This window comes from Agelaius tricolor, unplaced genomic scaffold, assembly GCF_023055355.1.
Source record: "Agelaius tricolor isolate 1412-34295 unplaced genomic scaffold, bAgeTri1.0.p SCAF_2, whole genome shotgun sequence".
Classification (NCBI taxonomy): Eukaryota; Metazoa; Chordata; class Aves; order Passeriformes; family Icteridae; genus Agelaius; species Agelaius tricolor.
This window is the reverse complement of record NW_027269262.1, coordinates 7,595,097-7,611,292: the sequence shown is the minus strand read 5'-3', so window position 1 is coordinate 7,611,292 and position 16,196 is coordinate 7,595,097. Positions and strand designations below refer to the sequence as shown.

The window sequence follows — 16,196 nt, the reverse complement described above, 5'->3', positions numbered from 1 at the left end:
TGCTGAACATTTAAAGAACCAGCACTCATATTCCTGTACTAGCAGCCAGAATAGCTGAGGTTATCATCTCTTCTTCAGTCTTTCCTTCCCAGAACCTGCAAGAAGCAAGCATCTTCACCGCCACTCCTCTAATTCTGTATATCACAGGCACTGTCCTGAGCTGCTGCTTTGGCAGGTTGGGCAGCTTGGGTTGTTTACCAGGCCATGAAAACACACAGCATTTTGGGGGCAGCTGGACAGTAAGGGATTGACGTGTCTCGCCAGGGATTATAATCCCTTTCAGGCAGGGGGAGTTTTGGAAATGCAGGCAGCCTGGAATGATTAGGCTGTTCTCTGGAGCAGCTGCAACTATGGGCAGGAGGCAAGGGAGACAAAGAAGTTCACCGCCTAGATAAGCAGTCACAAAGTGTGGCTCAGCCTTTGTGGCTGAGGAGCAATGCCCCTGCAGGGGCTCTTGGGCCGAAGTCACCAGGCAGTGCCAGCCATTGTCTGTGGCCGCCCTCTTAAGCCCTGCATGAGCCGGACCAAGCACCTTATCTGGCTTTTATAAGAAGCAAAGGGGGAAAAAAATCAGGAATGAAAAGCGGGTGTGGTTTGGTTTTGCTGGGGCAGCTGAAGCGGAGTGCCCCTGTGCCCCCTTGAGCTGCAGCCGGAGATGATGGAAAGCCGGGGAGGAAGGTTTGCAGTCCGCTGCCGGACAGTTCTTTGTGTGTACATCGTTAATTCCGTGGGACGGGCTGCGCTGCCGGCCCTCTTGCCGTGTTCTCCAGGCCGGAGGACGGCGGCGCTGGCAGAGCCGGGCTGTGCCCGCCATCCCGCAGGGCCGCGGCCCGGGGCGCTCGGGGATGGGGGAAGGCGTGGGCGAAGGGGATGCAGCAGGAGCGGAAAGCCAAGGGAGGCTCTGCCTCCTGGGTGTTCGCAGGCAGCAAGGTAGCCAAAGGTGTGCCAGGCTCCGCCGTGCCGCCAAATGTGTCCGGCTCCCGCGGCTTAGGGAAAGGCTCGGAGCGGGGACGCGCTGAGCATCCTCCAGCCCTGCCCGGGGGATTGGTTAAGGAGCGGGGTCGCGGAGGGCAGGCAGCAAGGCTCAGGCAGCGCTTCTGCCTGCTCTGCCTCCCGCCTCCCCCTCTCCCCCAGCCCTCCCCGTCATCCCTGTTGTGTGTGGCTGCTAAACACCGAGGCGAGCGGGAGCGGATGGCGGATTGCACGCACGCCAGGCAGCCTGGGATGCTGGCTTTTCCTTCTGCTGCCTGCAGGCAGGGCTCGGTTTCGGACATGAGTGGAGAGAAACCTAAAAAGAAAGCTTTCTATCTAGTGAGGATGAAGCCCCTGAAGGAGCCCACCAGCACCACTAACAACGTCTCGTTTGTGATACAGTATCACATAGGCAAGGAGATCAAACACATTTGCAGCAACTGCAGTCGCGGGGAGGAAGCCCGTGACGGTGAGTGCCGAGATCCTGTGGGTGTAGGAGCGAGGCAGGGAGCGCCTGTGCTTGCTTGGGGGTGCGCGGACATGTGTGCGCTCCCGTCGGAGCCTGGGATGCTCGGCTTGCTCCTCCACAGATCCCAGGGAAAGAGGAAAGGAGGCGCGGGAGGAATACGCTGGGCATTGATTCAGCCTGTCGATCAGGGAGATGCCAAAAGGGACGGGTCCCTTCATTTGCCACAGAAGCTTTGTGCTAACAGTTAAGGCACCAACTCTTCTCCTTTCTTCCCATTCCCTTTTCTCCCCAGTTGCTATAGAAATTGCTGTTTGTATTGATTGTGTTTTGTTCCCATTCCTATGAATTTTAGATCAGGGGGTTTTTTGCCTTGATATATCAACTTTTTCCTTGTCGTGCTGCAATAGAGTTTGCTTGACTCAACTGAGTATCTGGAAGATCTGGTTTATCAGGAATACCACTAGTGTGATTTTCATCGTGCTGTCAAATGCATGGGGGAAATTGTATTTTTATTGGAATTAATACAGTGCTCTTCAGACAACTGTTCTTATCCCTTCCCCCTCTCCTTTTGGGACTGAACAAAACCTCTAGAGGGTATTCAGAGAGTGACGGTGTAATCAATCACAGGTGTTGCTACAGGTAAGTATATGCTTTTTATGTTTCTAGGAATGCAAATATTTGAAGGCAACAATGACAAATTCTCTGGATTTTGCCGAAGTAAGCTATTAGAAGAAGCTGAGAACTAGGAGCAGCATACAAGCATTCAGGCAAAAAATAGCCTCACAGATGTTACCCCACATTCTTGTTCAGTGTTGTATTACTTTGCTTTGCTGTGTGGATTTGCGTGTTACTTAGGACTGAAGGCACTCGACTTAACTGAAAGCACCCTATTAACTGATGTGGTATACAGATCTCATTTTCTGAAGGTCAGGGAAAGACTTTTTTTGATGATAAATATGAATTTGAAATTGTTAGCATTTTCTGAGCTGAGGTTCTTAGTAGTCGTTGGCACTCCATTTTTCAGCTTTTGACATTAAGGTTAGTATTATTACTATTATTAATAATATTTTAATTAACCAACTCTGCTTTCATTTGCTCTGTACAAAAGAACAAAATATTATTTGGGAACTCGTGGTTCTTTTTCAACCACAGGTCTGCAGTTTAACAAAGTAACCGTGCATTTGCTAATGTCTCTCCAGAATAAGCATCCTGCTAATGTGATTATAATTTCTTTGATTAAAAAGCAGCTAAAGCTGAACAGAATTGCTTTTGGTGAATAGGGAGAAGATAGCCTGAGAAGCCTGGAAACCCACAGTGGGTTAAGCACTCTTTCTGCTTATGCCACTACAGCTGAGGGAAGAATCTGATGAATGCTATGTAAATTGTTGAGTGTTTCCTTTCCTGTTATGTGCTGCTACTGACAGCAAGTCCCACAGATATTAAAGAAAGGGCTTTGTCCAGCAGTAGTATTTACTTTACACTACTAGTGTAGTTTATTTATCCTTAAAAGCAAATGAAGCCATTTATAAAAATATGCTTTCCTAGTTTAATTGAATTGACCTAAAACTCAATTGCATCAACATTTTTTGCTGAGGTTTTTTTGAAACCCTGTTCTTGAAATCTTAGCACAGTAAGAAAAGAATATGCGTTCCTCCCTTTTCAGGCACACATGTACACACGGATGCCTATGAATGTATAACTCCAGTTACTTGTACCTCTTAGCAGACTAATAGGTTTGTATTTTAGGGGTTTTCTTCCTTTTCTATGTTTTGTTATTTAGCTTCAAACCATTACATACTCCGAGGGCAGGCTATGCCTCTTGGCAGGAGATAATCTAGTAGCCCTAGAGAGGCAAAGAATAGAGCAGAGAGGCTCGCAGCCAGCAGGCTTCCAGAGCATGTCATCAGTCTGGTTTTGCCCCCTCTTTCTGTGGGGTAGGATTTCATTCTGCACCATGTAAATTACTTTTAAGATCATAGTTTAAAAAGTAACTAATACCAGTACAGCCTTAATCTTTTCTTTCCCACAGCATGCACAGCTATAAGTTTCTTTCAGAAAGTAAAGAAACTGTAGTCCCAGCTATGTTGCCTGGGGACACTCACTGATTTGACTCTGACACATTTTTTATCATTGAAAACTACCAGGGTTTTGTTGTTTTTTTGTTTTTCTGGTGAATACCGACTCCGGACCTTTTGGTGTTTGGAGGGAAAGGATGATTAAATGAATTGAAATTACACAATGATCATTTCAGACAGATCAAGTAAAAATCTGTGACTAGCTCAGATACAGAGAAACCTGTCGGGATCTTAAGATGTCCATGCATCCTCACAGTTGCACAGTCTAAAGAGCACTTAGAAAGGGGACCACTTACTACCTTTTGTAAGGGAAATGCACAGCACTTTGCAATGTGAGCACCCTCATCCTCCTATTCAAATTATGTATAGTTTATACAATGTCTTGCAGGTCTGTAGCTGCTCTAGTGTACCCAAATGTCCTGTGTGAATCCTGTGATCTGAGCAGCTATTGTATTTGTTTGAACCGTGTACAAAGACCAGTATTCAGTCCCTATGGCATAGACACTGTTGGACACACTGATTTAATGCTGAAAGATCCTCCAAATCCAGTTATGAGTCCTGGATTCTAGTCATTGTCTTACTCTATATTTTCATTGTTCTACTACTCTAGAAGGAAAATTTATGCTGAAACTGAGGGAAATCCTTCAGATACCACCAGCTAATCTAGCAAAAGTCATGACCAGGAGAATACTAAAAGAGATAGCAATGAAAGTGAAGGAAAATATGGAAGCAGGTACTGAGTCGTATGATATCTTGGAAGGGAGGTCATGTAATTTGGAGAGAAGCTGGTGAAGGAATTTGGCAATGCAGATGGGCACACTGACATAGAGGTAAAAGGAGTTGGTGTGGATGCAGCATTTTGATGAGGTAAAAAATAAGAAGTGAGGAGCTCAAAGAGAAGCAGGAGGCTACAGTAATAAGATGAACATGGGAGATGTTTTAACCATTGGACCGAAAAGAATGGATATATTTAATGCTAATTTAGTTGCAAAATAGAAAACAATGACAGAGGTCTATAAAAGCAGCAATACTGAAAGGTTGGGTGATAGAATAACAGAAAGGGTGTTGAAAATGGAGTGGTGAAACTGTACGTGAGTGAAGAATGAGATATTCAGGACAGTATGCCAGAGAGGCAATCAGACATGGTGGACTGAACAGAGAGGGAGAGGTCAAGTGAAGAGAGATATGAGTCACCTCCAGGAATACAGGAGCAATCAGGGCTGAGCTCTGAATGCTAAGGGCTGTGAGGGAGATGTTGGGAGAAGCAGAATGGAGAAGAGGTGCAAAAGTCCCAAGAAAAAACAAGCAAGAATTGAGGAGACAACACAGGTTGCTCCAGAACCATGAAGAGGAATGAAAATGTTTTCCGAATGTAAATATGGAGAAGTGACTGATAATCTCGTAGGGTAGAAGGAGCTAGAAATACAAGAGATCAAGGCGTGCCACAATGTTAAGCATCTGATATGTACAGAGCACTTCTCAGTGTGCTGATTTTGGTGGTCTCTGTGAGGGCTGTGATAGTGCTGGGTCATAGCAGATGACATTGATGAACAACAGAAGTCAGAGAAACAAGTAAAGGAAGAGGCTTGGCTGGTTTTTATTTATTTTATACTGAAAACTGACTGCAAATCTCAGTGTCCTACTGAGTTCTGAGCCTGGCTCTGGAACATGCTTTAGACAGATCTCTACTTCAGTATGGCTAGAAAGAACTGTAAAGACTTCAATGACACCCAGAGATTACCTAACCGAGTGAGTGGAACAATTGAAGTGAGATACTTTCAGTTTTTATGCAGAGGATCTGACATGAAAACATAAGTTGGAAGAAGTTAACTTAAGAGCACATTGGAAGAGAAGGAATTCACAGAGCAAAGTGTTTTTTTATCACTGACAAATTAGGGTTCTCAGCTCAAGGGTTCTTTGTAGAGTATCTCTGGGCAACTTCAGGCATGTCCATCATATATCACTATGTACCCAAGCTCCTTGTCTGTAAAATGGAGATAGTGGGATTTCCTTCCACTTGCTGCTGGTCTATAAATAGATTATGAGTCCTTTAGTGGGGAGAGGGAGGAAAGGACCATCTCTTGCCATTTGCATTCCTAGTTCCAAGAACTGTGGGGTTCAAGCTTTTTAGGGTCTTTGGGTTCAAGTGTAGTGGAAGTACAAATAATACTAAGAATGAACATACCCAAAAGGTTTCATTCAGAGCTGATGGTCAGTCTATTTATTATGTGCTCCTATACTTCATGGTTTTGCTATTTAAGCAGAAATTATTCTAAAATCTTATATATGCATGAAAATCAGGGTGGACTGAGATACTGTTGCTATAGGAATTCTGACACTTGTTTTTCTGACACTGCCCATCCTCTAGAGCTTCCACATAAATATCTTTTCCAAATAGAAAGGGGAGGGTTTTGTATGGGGGCTTGTGCATGTGCGTGTGTGTGTATGCATGTGTGATTCCCACCTGGAACTGAAGACTTATTTCTTTTAACAGGGAACTTTTAGAACATTTACTTTAGCATCACTTAAGAGATTGTCTCTGAGGTGATTGTATTGCTTCCCACAAAAGTAATTACTAAATTAAATAGTTAGCTTCCACACAAACTGTAAGCCATGCAAGAGCTATGTATAGAAATAAGTTTTACTTCACTAATTCTCACATAATTTCAGACAGTAACTGATTTTCCATTACCATCTGCAGAGTGATCAAAGTATGTTGCTATGAGGCATCGCAGTCTTTTACAGTGGTACCTGTCAAAAATCATAAAATATTTTGGATTGAAAAAATTAGACTTCATAGAATAGAAAAGTAGGTAAAAAAACAGTGTACCTGGTCCTGTTGTGAAGCGTGGGAAGCTGAAAAACATGTTTGAGGTTTGGACAGCTAATACAATTATGCAATGTGTGTCTTTAGTCCCTGAGGGATAGTTACCCTAAAGAAAGAGGCAGAGAGGGAAAGGCATGGGCTTCATTGCTGAGTGAAATATGTTTCAAACAGATCATAGAACCAAATCAGTTTATTTTTGTCAGTTGAACTCTGTAGTATTTGATTTGGGCGAATATGGTGCTATGTTAGAGAAAGTTGATGAGATCAAGCAGAGATGGTCCACATCCCAACAGGTTGCTGGTAAGCTGGGTGGCCCACTTTGTTTCCACCAGCATTACTTTCTGCTCTGGAAGATACAAGCCCTGGGTGTTTGGCAGGATGGGAATAAATGTGCCTTCTAGGAGGAAGGTATGATGCCTACTGATTGTAACTTCCAGACAGCAAAAGCCCATGGCTGCCAGGACATGATGCTTTAACTTTCCTTTACCAAGGAGTGGAGGGGGCAAAGTCCCAGTGCTCTGCTTCCGTCACTTTGTTTTTCACTTTGGGGACTAACAAAAACTCATCAGTAACCTGTAGGTTTGACCTGAAATCAGAGGCTAACAGGGAGGCTAAGTTAGTGCTGCTGCAGATAGGCATGGCCTGCAAGCAGGGAGAACAGTGGGAGGAAGAGAAGAGGAACAAAAAGGTCCATTTAGGCTGTAAGAGGCTGTACCCTGGGCTTACACATTTGCCAAGACTAGCAAATGTGAGTGGCTGACCCGTGAAATGTGAGATTTTCCTTAAACACTGGCAGTTCTTTCAGTTGGCTAGTCTGCAGCTGAAGAAAAGAGATGGGGGAAGAGAGGAAGTGACATTTATGTCCCAAAATAAACCTGAAGAAATATCATGAAGCCTGGAGCAGGTCATTAACTGCTCACATGCATCTCTGTAGTGACTAACTTTCATCCTGTTAAACTGCCTGTAGCAAAAGCTGCTGGCCACAAAACAAGCCAGCTGTGTACCATTCCAGGTGACACTGTCCTGGCAATAGCAAATTCACGGCCCAAGTTTGCATGGGCTGTCACCCAGCAGAGCTCCAGGCTTACTTTGAAGTGCCCTGAAAGATGTCTTGTCCAAAATTGCAATATAATTTACATTATTAACAGAAACTGTAAGAAAAATATAGTTAGTAAGCAAGTTCTTCACTTTGGTAAATTAGATAGTATGAGGAGAAAAAGTGTACACAAGATTGGGTCAAGCTTATGCAACCAGATGACTAAGTTCTTTGTTTTCCAGTGAAAACTCCTGTGTCCTTATGGGGGAAATGTTTGCCACCTTTTCTGAGAACTCTGTATGTCTTTGTCATTGATTTGAGGACTTTTAGGAACAAAACCAACAAAGATGCTGGAATTGGTCACGATGGCTCAGCACCCCCTCATTTTTATTGCACATTGCTGACATAATGACATGGATAAGAGGATACCTCGATTCTTTGGGTCTTCAGAGAGCAGATAGCTTGTCTGTTTCACTTCTGTCTCCTTTTGTTGTTTTCTCCCCTTTCCAATGCTGTAAGTTGTCATCTTTTGATAGCATTTTACCATCCTGCTTTCTGTCTGAGAACCAAGTTTGTAGTCTTGGTATATGTAAGCTTCTTAAATGCAAATATTGGGGCAACACCAAACACACACACAAAGAAATCATTTTCTTGTGGGAATTTCAAAAAAGCAATTAAAAATGCCATCAAGTATGATGAGAGCAATACAGTGGTTTTCCTGTATTTACCAGTAATGATATGCTCAGAGTATTTGTTGCCATCCTAATTAATATGCCTGGTTTTGATTCTTCTGTATCAGGTTACGTACATCAGAAATGTAATACAGAACTATTTGATAAACCATAAAAGGCCACAGATTTTCCATGTGTACAGTATGGAGCAATTTGTAAAAAAGGGGCAAGATGTGGATGTGGCATAAATCATGGAGGGGCATGTTCTTGTTGCATGCTGTAATTACCAGAGCACTTCAAACCTAGTATCAACCTGGCTGAATAAGTTTGGCTTTCTGTGCCTTTTTTTTAGTTCCACCACCCCTATGTCCTATTCTATTCTTTGGTCCCTGCCCAGGTGGGCAGATGGATTCCATTTCTGTGTTTTTCTTTTCTTATTCTCTTACTTGCTTAAAGATGTTTCTATTACAGAGTGATTTGCTCATTTGGCTTCTTAGTTTTTTGAAACTTGCAATTCTTTAGAAGAAAATGAGATAGATGGAAGTACTTCACTTTCCAACCATTATTGAAATTTTATTCATTAATATTGTCACTGCCTGTCAAAGCTAAACAGCAGAGAAATACTGGGTATGGGGAGAAGAGATCAGAAGACTCAGTATTCTGCCATGTGATGTCCCTTCCTTTCTTCTCTTTTTTGGTTTTTTTTGGCTTTTCTTTATATATCATATCATTAAAAGCAGAAGAGTTCATTTATGGGCTCCTTGACTGATGAGCAAAATCTATCCTTTGAGTATACTGTTGTATTTATGACATTTTATTCATTTCTGCTCCCTCAGCAGAGGAGGTAGGCTTTCTACATCAGTTTTGTATTGTATGATTTTGTTTCTTGATCTATTTCAGTGACTGGTAGTAAATGCATAGCTATTCCTTTGTATCCTCTAAGATCTTCTTGTTTGTAATCAGACAATACCAAATTTGACTTCCTGTTGTTGACACCTTACTCAGCCCACAATTAGCCAGAATCTAATTCCAAGAGCACAGTATAAGTATCTGCAGTACCATCTTGCTAATAGTCTGCCAGGATGTCTAAGATTAATTGGATATATTTGTAGTCTCTTTAGTGGATCACACCAGGTCTCACACACCATCCCAAATCCATTAGCCAAACCCCAGCATCAGGGGACTGATATAACTGAAGGGCAGCACCAGAGTGTGCAGTGGTTAAGCCAGCTTTGTCTGCGTGTTTCAGTGGCTTTCTTAAAAACTGGAGGGTACTGTGATGTTTGCCATTATCTAAATGAATGCAGCAAAGCTGCAAAGGGGTGAAGTTGGGACACACTTGGAGGCCCTGTTTCTCCTTTGTGACTTTGATTTGCACACTTCTCAGAAAATAATGATGTTCTTGCCATCCCTGTGAGGTGGAAAACTGTCCTCTTGCTGGTTTTTTGCTTTTGTGAAGTGACATGAATCTTCACTGGTCTGTTGCTTCTAGTCTCCTTGTCTCAGAAAGGATTGGGTGGAGAGGAATAAGATAATGTTTGATCATGTCACTGTCATCTCTTGCTGACTTTTCTGGCTTTGGGTCGAACTTACTGAATATGAGGCAAATCTAGCAGAGCCTTTGCCTTTGGATGAGACTCTTAGATTCAAATGATGAGTTATTTCTGTTGCTCTGAGAAACAATGAGCACTTGGTGTCATATAAATCAAAGATAAATTCGGCCACCATAAAATCACCTGCTGCAGCTTCTTTGGAACCACTAGACATAGCATTTTAGCTTGGTAATGTGCAGGCTACCCTGCCTGAAACATGCCCAAAATCACAGTGCCCGTAGCCAACATTAAGCTGTGCTGTTGAAAGAGCTGTCATGGACAAGCAGTGTTCCTCCCTGAAAGGAAGCTCTGCATCCCAAGTGAGAGAAACCACAAAGGAGAGATGGCCAGACCTGACTGACAGCCTCTGTATATTTCCTCTGCATAGACAGTGGAAATTTTTAAGGTCTGAAGATATGACTCAGGAATAAAAGACAAACATGTCCCCAGCTTTCCCCGACACTCCCCGCCCTTCCCCAAAAATAAACTTGTATCCAAAATGTCCAAGGAGAAGAGGAGGGCAGGTTTCTGTATATTTATGATTTAGAGTGTGCTAGTCAGGACGTAAACTGGGGTGAGACCTGCAAGCTCCAAACCCTTGGTTTGTGTAACTTTGTTTGTTATTACTGTGCCTATTTCTTTGCCCTAACCAGAAATGTTCAGTGTCCATGACTTACTGAATCTCCAAATCCCAAGGGTTGCAATTTAGGATGTACAGCCTCTTGTGCAGGGAGAGCCCAGCGTATGTATTGATTGGGTCATTTTGAAAAGGATGTAAGATGTACTTCAAATCTTCCTTTTCCTTCCTCCTGCCCTGAGCTGTGCAGCCCAAGGCTAGGATGACAGGTTTAGTGCTGCAGTTCAGTAGACACCCTCCCCTGTCACTACTTAGGAGAGAGATCTTGCCCTCTGTCATCTTTTGCATGACATCTTTCAGGGCATTAGTCTAATGGCTTCATGCTATAGAATTGCAGGGAATAAAATTAAAATGGATCCAATTTTTTAATTTATCTTGGGAGATTTAGGTAGCAGAGAATGATTTTTATTTCACCTCCTAAGAGAAGTTGATCATCTGTTCAAAAAAAACAGAGACTACTGATATTTTAAATCTTCTGGAAGCACAGAAGTGTAATCATGGAAATACATGGCAAGAAACAGGAATCTAAGTGTCAGCACAATGGGTCCCCAGCCAGGTAATAAGTTATATAAACTCTCACGACATTTACAGAAGGCTGATCATTTTTATTAAGAAACCCATACTTTTATACCGTAGTTCACTACAGGTGGACCTAATTGGTCCTCAAATCAAAACACCATCACCACTGGCTAATTAAGAAACCACCCTTTGGTAAACAAATCTCCATAACACATTCAACATGTTCACAATTCCTGGTGCAGCAAGTTAAGATAAGAATTGTTTCTCATTCTTTTCTCTGATCTTCTCACAGCCTTTCCCAGAACAATGCCTGGAAAAGTTGTCTGTTTCTCTCTGTGGTCAGAGAGCTGCTGCCACATCTAAGTTTTGTTAGAAATTTTGATAGCTATTTTTTATCTTCAATTGTAGGCTAAGGGGTGTTCAGCTGCAACACAATTAGTGTTATCTTGGTGTTCGTTGTTCCTTTTAGTACAGATTCAAGAATAAACAGATGGAAATGTTGGTAAGCAGACTTGAATGCATTGGAGATCTTAGGATAAATAATTAGAATACTCATTAACTACATTCTGACAAATGAGCCAGGCTTGGAAATGTCACTGTGGTCTATTGCATCCACAGTCTATGTATTAGCAAGTTTCTCTAAAGTATTGATGATCCATATATTCACATCCATACGGACTGTAGACATGGTTCCTAATCTCAGCAGTCCATGTCATAAGGATTATGTCACCAGCTTTATCTCTCTTTACCCCATGCATTGGCTGCAGTTACTTTGGTGTTTCTGATGCCATCTGAAACTGTATGTGTGCAGCTCCAATGTTATTTTTAACATGGTGATTCTATCAACCTTAATTCTGGTAAAATAAGTAAATAAATAAAATAAACAGAAATGTTATTTCTTCTGTATCATCTGAAATTGAACTCATATAAAGGGTATGTGTGTCATGCTGCTGTAGTGCTTTATAGAATCTTATCTTTCCCATTTTACTTTCCAAGCTGCTAAAAATGTCAAGACTGATAAAAATTCTGATGCACAGACTGAACAGAACAGCAGTGTAGGTGCACAGACATGTGGGTGTAGGTGCATGGACGGACGGACAGACAGACGGTGGAAACTATTTGAACCAGAAGTGAAACCAGAATTTGAAAGATCTCGTCCCTCTCCTCCCATACACCAGCAAAACAGGATGCTTTCCTTATGCTAGCACATGGGTTTTATTGGATGAATAGTTTTGAAATTTGGGTTCGCCCTGAAGGGAAAGCCAGGTGTGAAGGCTTGTGTGGAACTTTGACTATTTGAATCTGAATTGCACCCTGTTGAAAAGTACAAGAGTGAGATGAGTAAAGCTTTCATTAATATTCACAGCCCCAAAATAATTGTCTGTGGGTTTATGGTCATGAGAGTGAGATGTTGCCTTCCAGTGATCTGCTGTGGCACTTAAGACAGAATGTGCTGCCTGCTCCAGCTTTTGAATAGAGAAGAGCAGTTTCTGACTGACTGCTCTCTGTAGTTGGCAAATTTGAGCTCCTCTAGTAGTGTTTGAAGAGAATTAGACATGATACCCAAATGGTAAAGAAAGGAGGGACTCATGAGGCTCAGCTGTGTAGCTTCCTCTCCTTCAAAGTCCACCCCCTAAGTCATATGCATTAGCAAGCTAGAACTCGGGAGGTGTTTCCTTCTTTCTTTCTTGTGCGTCTCATTTAAATAAGGACAGCATTTTCCCTGCATTATTTGACTCTAGTTACTGATGTGCGTTTGCTTTTCTATGCGTTTTTGTCATCTGAGTCAAATGCCATTTTCCTTGTGAACTCAATGTGCTCGTGCTGAGCATAGAAATCCATGAACCTAAAAGAAAATAGGGAGATCATGTAGTTCCAGTGAACTGATGCTTCTTTCTCTTATTCATCTCAAGTTGGCAGAACAGGCAGTTCACTAAACAGCAAGACAGGCATCAGTTCATTAATACATCTGCTAGCATTGCATAGAGGCTCAAGAAGGAAACTTTTTATGGAATTTTTCTTTGGGGTTGTTTTCATTTGTTTTTAATTTTGTCAGCTTTCTCTGGCCATTGGGCCCAGTGAGATAAATGATTTTTTTAAAAAATACAGACCTATATAAAGATGGGCATTACTTGTAGAGTTCAGCAGCTCTGAGCTAGTGCACCTGTTCTCTGTGCTTACCAAGCAAATGGTGTTCTTCACTTGCTATGATTAATTTAGTTCAGATTTTTGCATTATTATGGCATGTAGACCGGGTTCCATTTTTATATGTTTGTGTGTTAGTACCTATGCATTCACATACCTGTTTTGTTTCTTGTTTCCTCCCTCTTTAACTAAATGCTTGAGAAATTTTTCAATCTGAACACCACCATAAGCCTTCTAAAACTTGGTATGCTCAGCCAGATGTCATGGTTCAAGATAGTCTCTAACTTGTGAATTCAAACAAAATGCTGTTTAGCTAAAGAGATTTTTGAACATTAGGTTTGTGGGGCAAATACTCCAATTCAGTTGGAAGAGCATATAACATTTGACTTGACAGAAAGGGATTTGTGATACTTGTAGGATGTCATATAGATACTTCTCCTAAAAGAGATCAGTACTTAAAATTGAGAACCTGTTCCCCATAGCTTATATAGAAAAAGGCAGTTTATATTGCCAAGAAATGCTCAGAAAGGCTTATGTTGTACTTATTGTGGTTTGTTTTTTTGGTTTGGTGGTTTTTGGGTTTTTTTTTTTAAATCATCTGCTTGGTAGCAGAATCTTGATGATTTTGAAAAGAAACTTTCAGCATGAAGGCAAAAGAGATTTCATCAGTTTGTTGCTTTGTCCAGTACCATCAGTGAAGGAGTGAAAAGAGATCCCTTTGTTTTAATTGTAAGAAATGTCAGGGTTTGGTTTAATTTCATCCTTCTTCTGGGCTGAAATGAACCATTGTGCAGATGCCTATCACACTTACCTTCAGGATGTTGAAAATGAACTTTGCTGCCAATTTCTTGGCCAGTGTGCTGCTGAATGCTCTGCTTCCATTTGCGCTCACAACATGCCGCTGGTTCCTCTCTCAAACACCACAGAAAGGCATCATTCCCATCAATACAGTGGAAAGCACTCAGTCACACACCATGCCCTAATGTCTTCTCTGCCAATTTCTTTAAGGTAAATTTTAGCATTCTGGAAAGGACCCTTTAGCAGCTTTGACCAGTTACTAGATGGTTTGGGTAAAGTAATTTGACTCCTTGTGACCTTTGTCGTTCACTGTGCTACAATCAGGATTTCATTAATTTCTTTCTGCTAGGTTTATTTCAGATCTTTTTCTGTGGTTGTGTTTTCTTGGTTCCCTGTAGTATCTTTTTCCTTAGCTCTGATCTAAACCCATTCTCATTTTTTGAGCTATTTCTGGGTGCTAGATTTGGAATAATTCATGAACTTGAAGCTATATACATAGGTCCTTCCTTTGACTGTAACATTTCTTAGACAGATATACCAATTTGATTACTTGATGGGCGCCACCCTTTTTTTTCAAGGCAGCAGCAGCTTTTTAGGAACCAGAGATTTTCCAATAAATCTATTGAGCAAGAGCAATATCCTGCAGAGCTCAGCAACCATGAGACACCCTAGAACTTTATGCTAAAAAAGATGGTAGAAAAAAAGTGAAATCATAGCTATGAAAAACACACAGAAAAAGTCAGTCTGTTTTAGCCAACAAATTACCATGCTTTATTCATGACCTTAAAGGAATTGTGGATGTTTTTGTCCCCTTTGAGTATTCATCTTTGAAACTCAAGCCTCTACTGTAAGGGCCTAAACTAAACTGTCATTTGAATAAACAAAAAGTTCTCATTATAACCATAGGTACTGCTGCACTCAGCAGTACTGCTGCCCTCAAAGCAAAAGTATTTAGTACTTATTGTAAATTCCTGAACATGGATACAGACTGTCTCCTTTCAGAGAACATATGAAACCGTTTTTTTTTTTTTGCTAGGCTGTTACTGAGGGAGGTTTTAAAACTCATATTTAGGTTCATTATCAATGTGCCATTTGGTATAATTACTCCTTTCCTCTTGGCCAACTTCATATCAACTTCTTTAAACAGAAACAGAGTTTCTTTTTCCTAAGGGAAGGAATGCAGAGTTTACAGGGAACGGTTTGAACTTTCTAGCTCTTAATAAGGCATTTTTTTTCTCTTCTCCCAGCCATTGCTGTAATTAAAAACTCAAATTTTTATCTTTATGGTGATAGTGGTGAGATGGTATCATTGTATTTAGGAAGTTTAATGTTTGCAATGCCATTTTCTGAGTAGGATTACTTTTAAAAAGAGGACATGCCTCTCTCAAGTTTCTGAAAAATATAAATATATGCCTTCTATAGCACACATTTCTAGTAAAATAAAATATTGGATATGGCTACTTCCAGTAACGTCAAAAGAAAAAGATCAGAAATTGTTTAGTCCATCAGAAATCCCCTAAGAAATTTAGAAGGATTCAAATATTTTTTCTGGGATTTCTCAAAATAAACAGCTAACCTTCAGCACTAGTGGTTTATTTTTAAAAGGGTGGAGAACTTCCCTGATTCCTAGTGAAGACTGGTAGAGCCAAGGTGCTCTGCTATGTAAGCAACTGTGTCTTCCTCTGTCCACATGGCAATTAGGAAAATTATCACCCACTAAGAGAAACCTAGCAAAATGTGAGCAACAAATCCATGGGCTTTTGTGGACTCAGTCCTTTTCTTGGATTGCTTTGTGTTTTGCCGCTGAGTAGAATTTGTAATTCAGGCTGGTTTAAGAGAGAAATCCAACCATGAAAATGTAATCATTACCAGCTCCTTCAAGAGAGTTTCAATCACTAGCAAGCTGAAACAAGCATAGGAAAAAATTTTGTGCACTGTTTCTTCATCAGGATATATTTATGAGTTGAAGGTACCTGGGCTTCTATTTCTTTTTTTCTTGTTGAATGGGTTAAAGATTTGCTGGAAGGAAGACATCTTCTCTGTTGCCCTTAGCTTTGGCTTTCAGGAAGAACTTGAGCTGTGATGGATGAGACTTAACTCTAATTGATAAGTTTGGGTATGACTGTAGTAGTGTAGTAGTATGACTGTAGTAGTAATGTTCCCTGGGAAAATCAGAGATGTGGGCTTAAGCCTTTTCAAGGGGAAGATGAAAGTGACCCCATGATTCTCCTTTCTCCCAAGTTCTCTGCCTGCTCTAAAAGAAAAGTCCTTCCATCTCATCTTACTTCCTCTGCTTTCTTAAAAGTGCAAACTGTGCATCTCCTCCCTGCTTGTCAATTAGGAAGGGTAAAATATCCCTTCCTTTCAAGCTAAAGTTTTTTACTGGAGCAGTTCCTGGTACCTGTGGAACTGTAGCCCCAAGAACAGTGTGAGGTCTCTTCTGCTTTTGCTGGCC

General features: G+C 41.4%; 1 protein-coding gene across 7 annotated transcripts in view; it reads left to right on the top strand.

Annotated features, from left to right (window-relative positions):
- Positions 1-16,196, top strand: part of PHACTR1 (phosphatase and actin regulator 1) — a 296,323-nt gene that overhangs the window by 158,169 nt on the left and 121,958 nt on the right. Inside the window, exon 1 of one of the 7 annotated variants that reach the window (XM_071451975.1) lies at positions 1,177-1,441. The exons of 4 other annotated variants lie outside the window; for them this stretch is intronic. In XM_071451975.1, coding sequence (XP_071308076.1) covers positions 1,192-1,441 — 250 coding nt within the window. In that variant the 5' untranslated portion in view covers positions 1,177-1,191. Of the gene's footprint in view, positions 1-1,176; positions 1,442-1,531; positions 1,685-1,860; positions 2,081-16,196 lie in introns of those variants that run through there. 2 more of the 7 variants (XM_071451980.1, XM_071451988.1) reach the window with 2 other exon arrangements.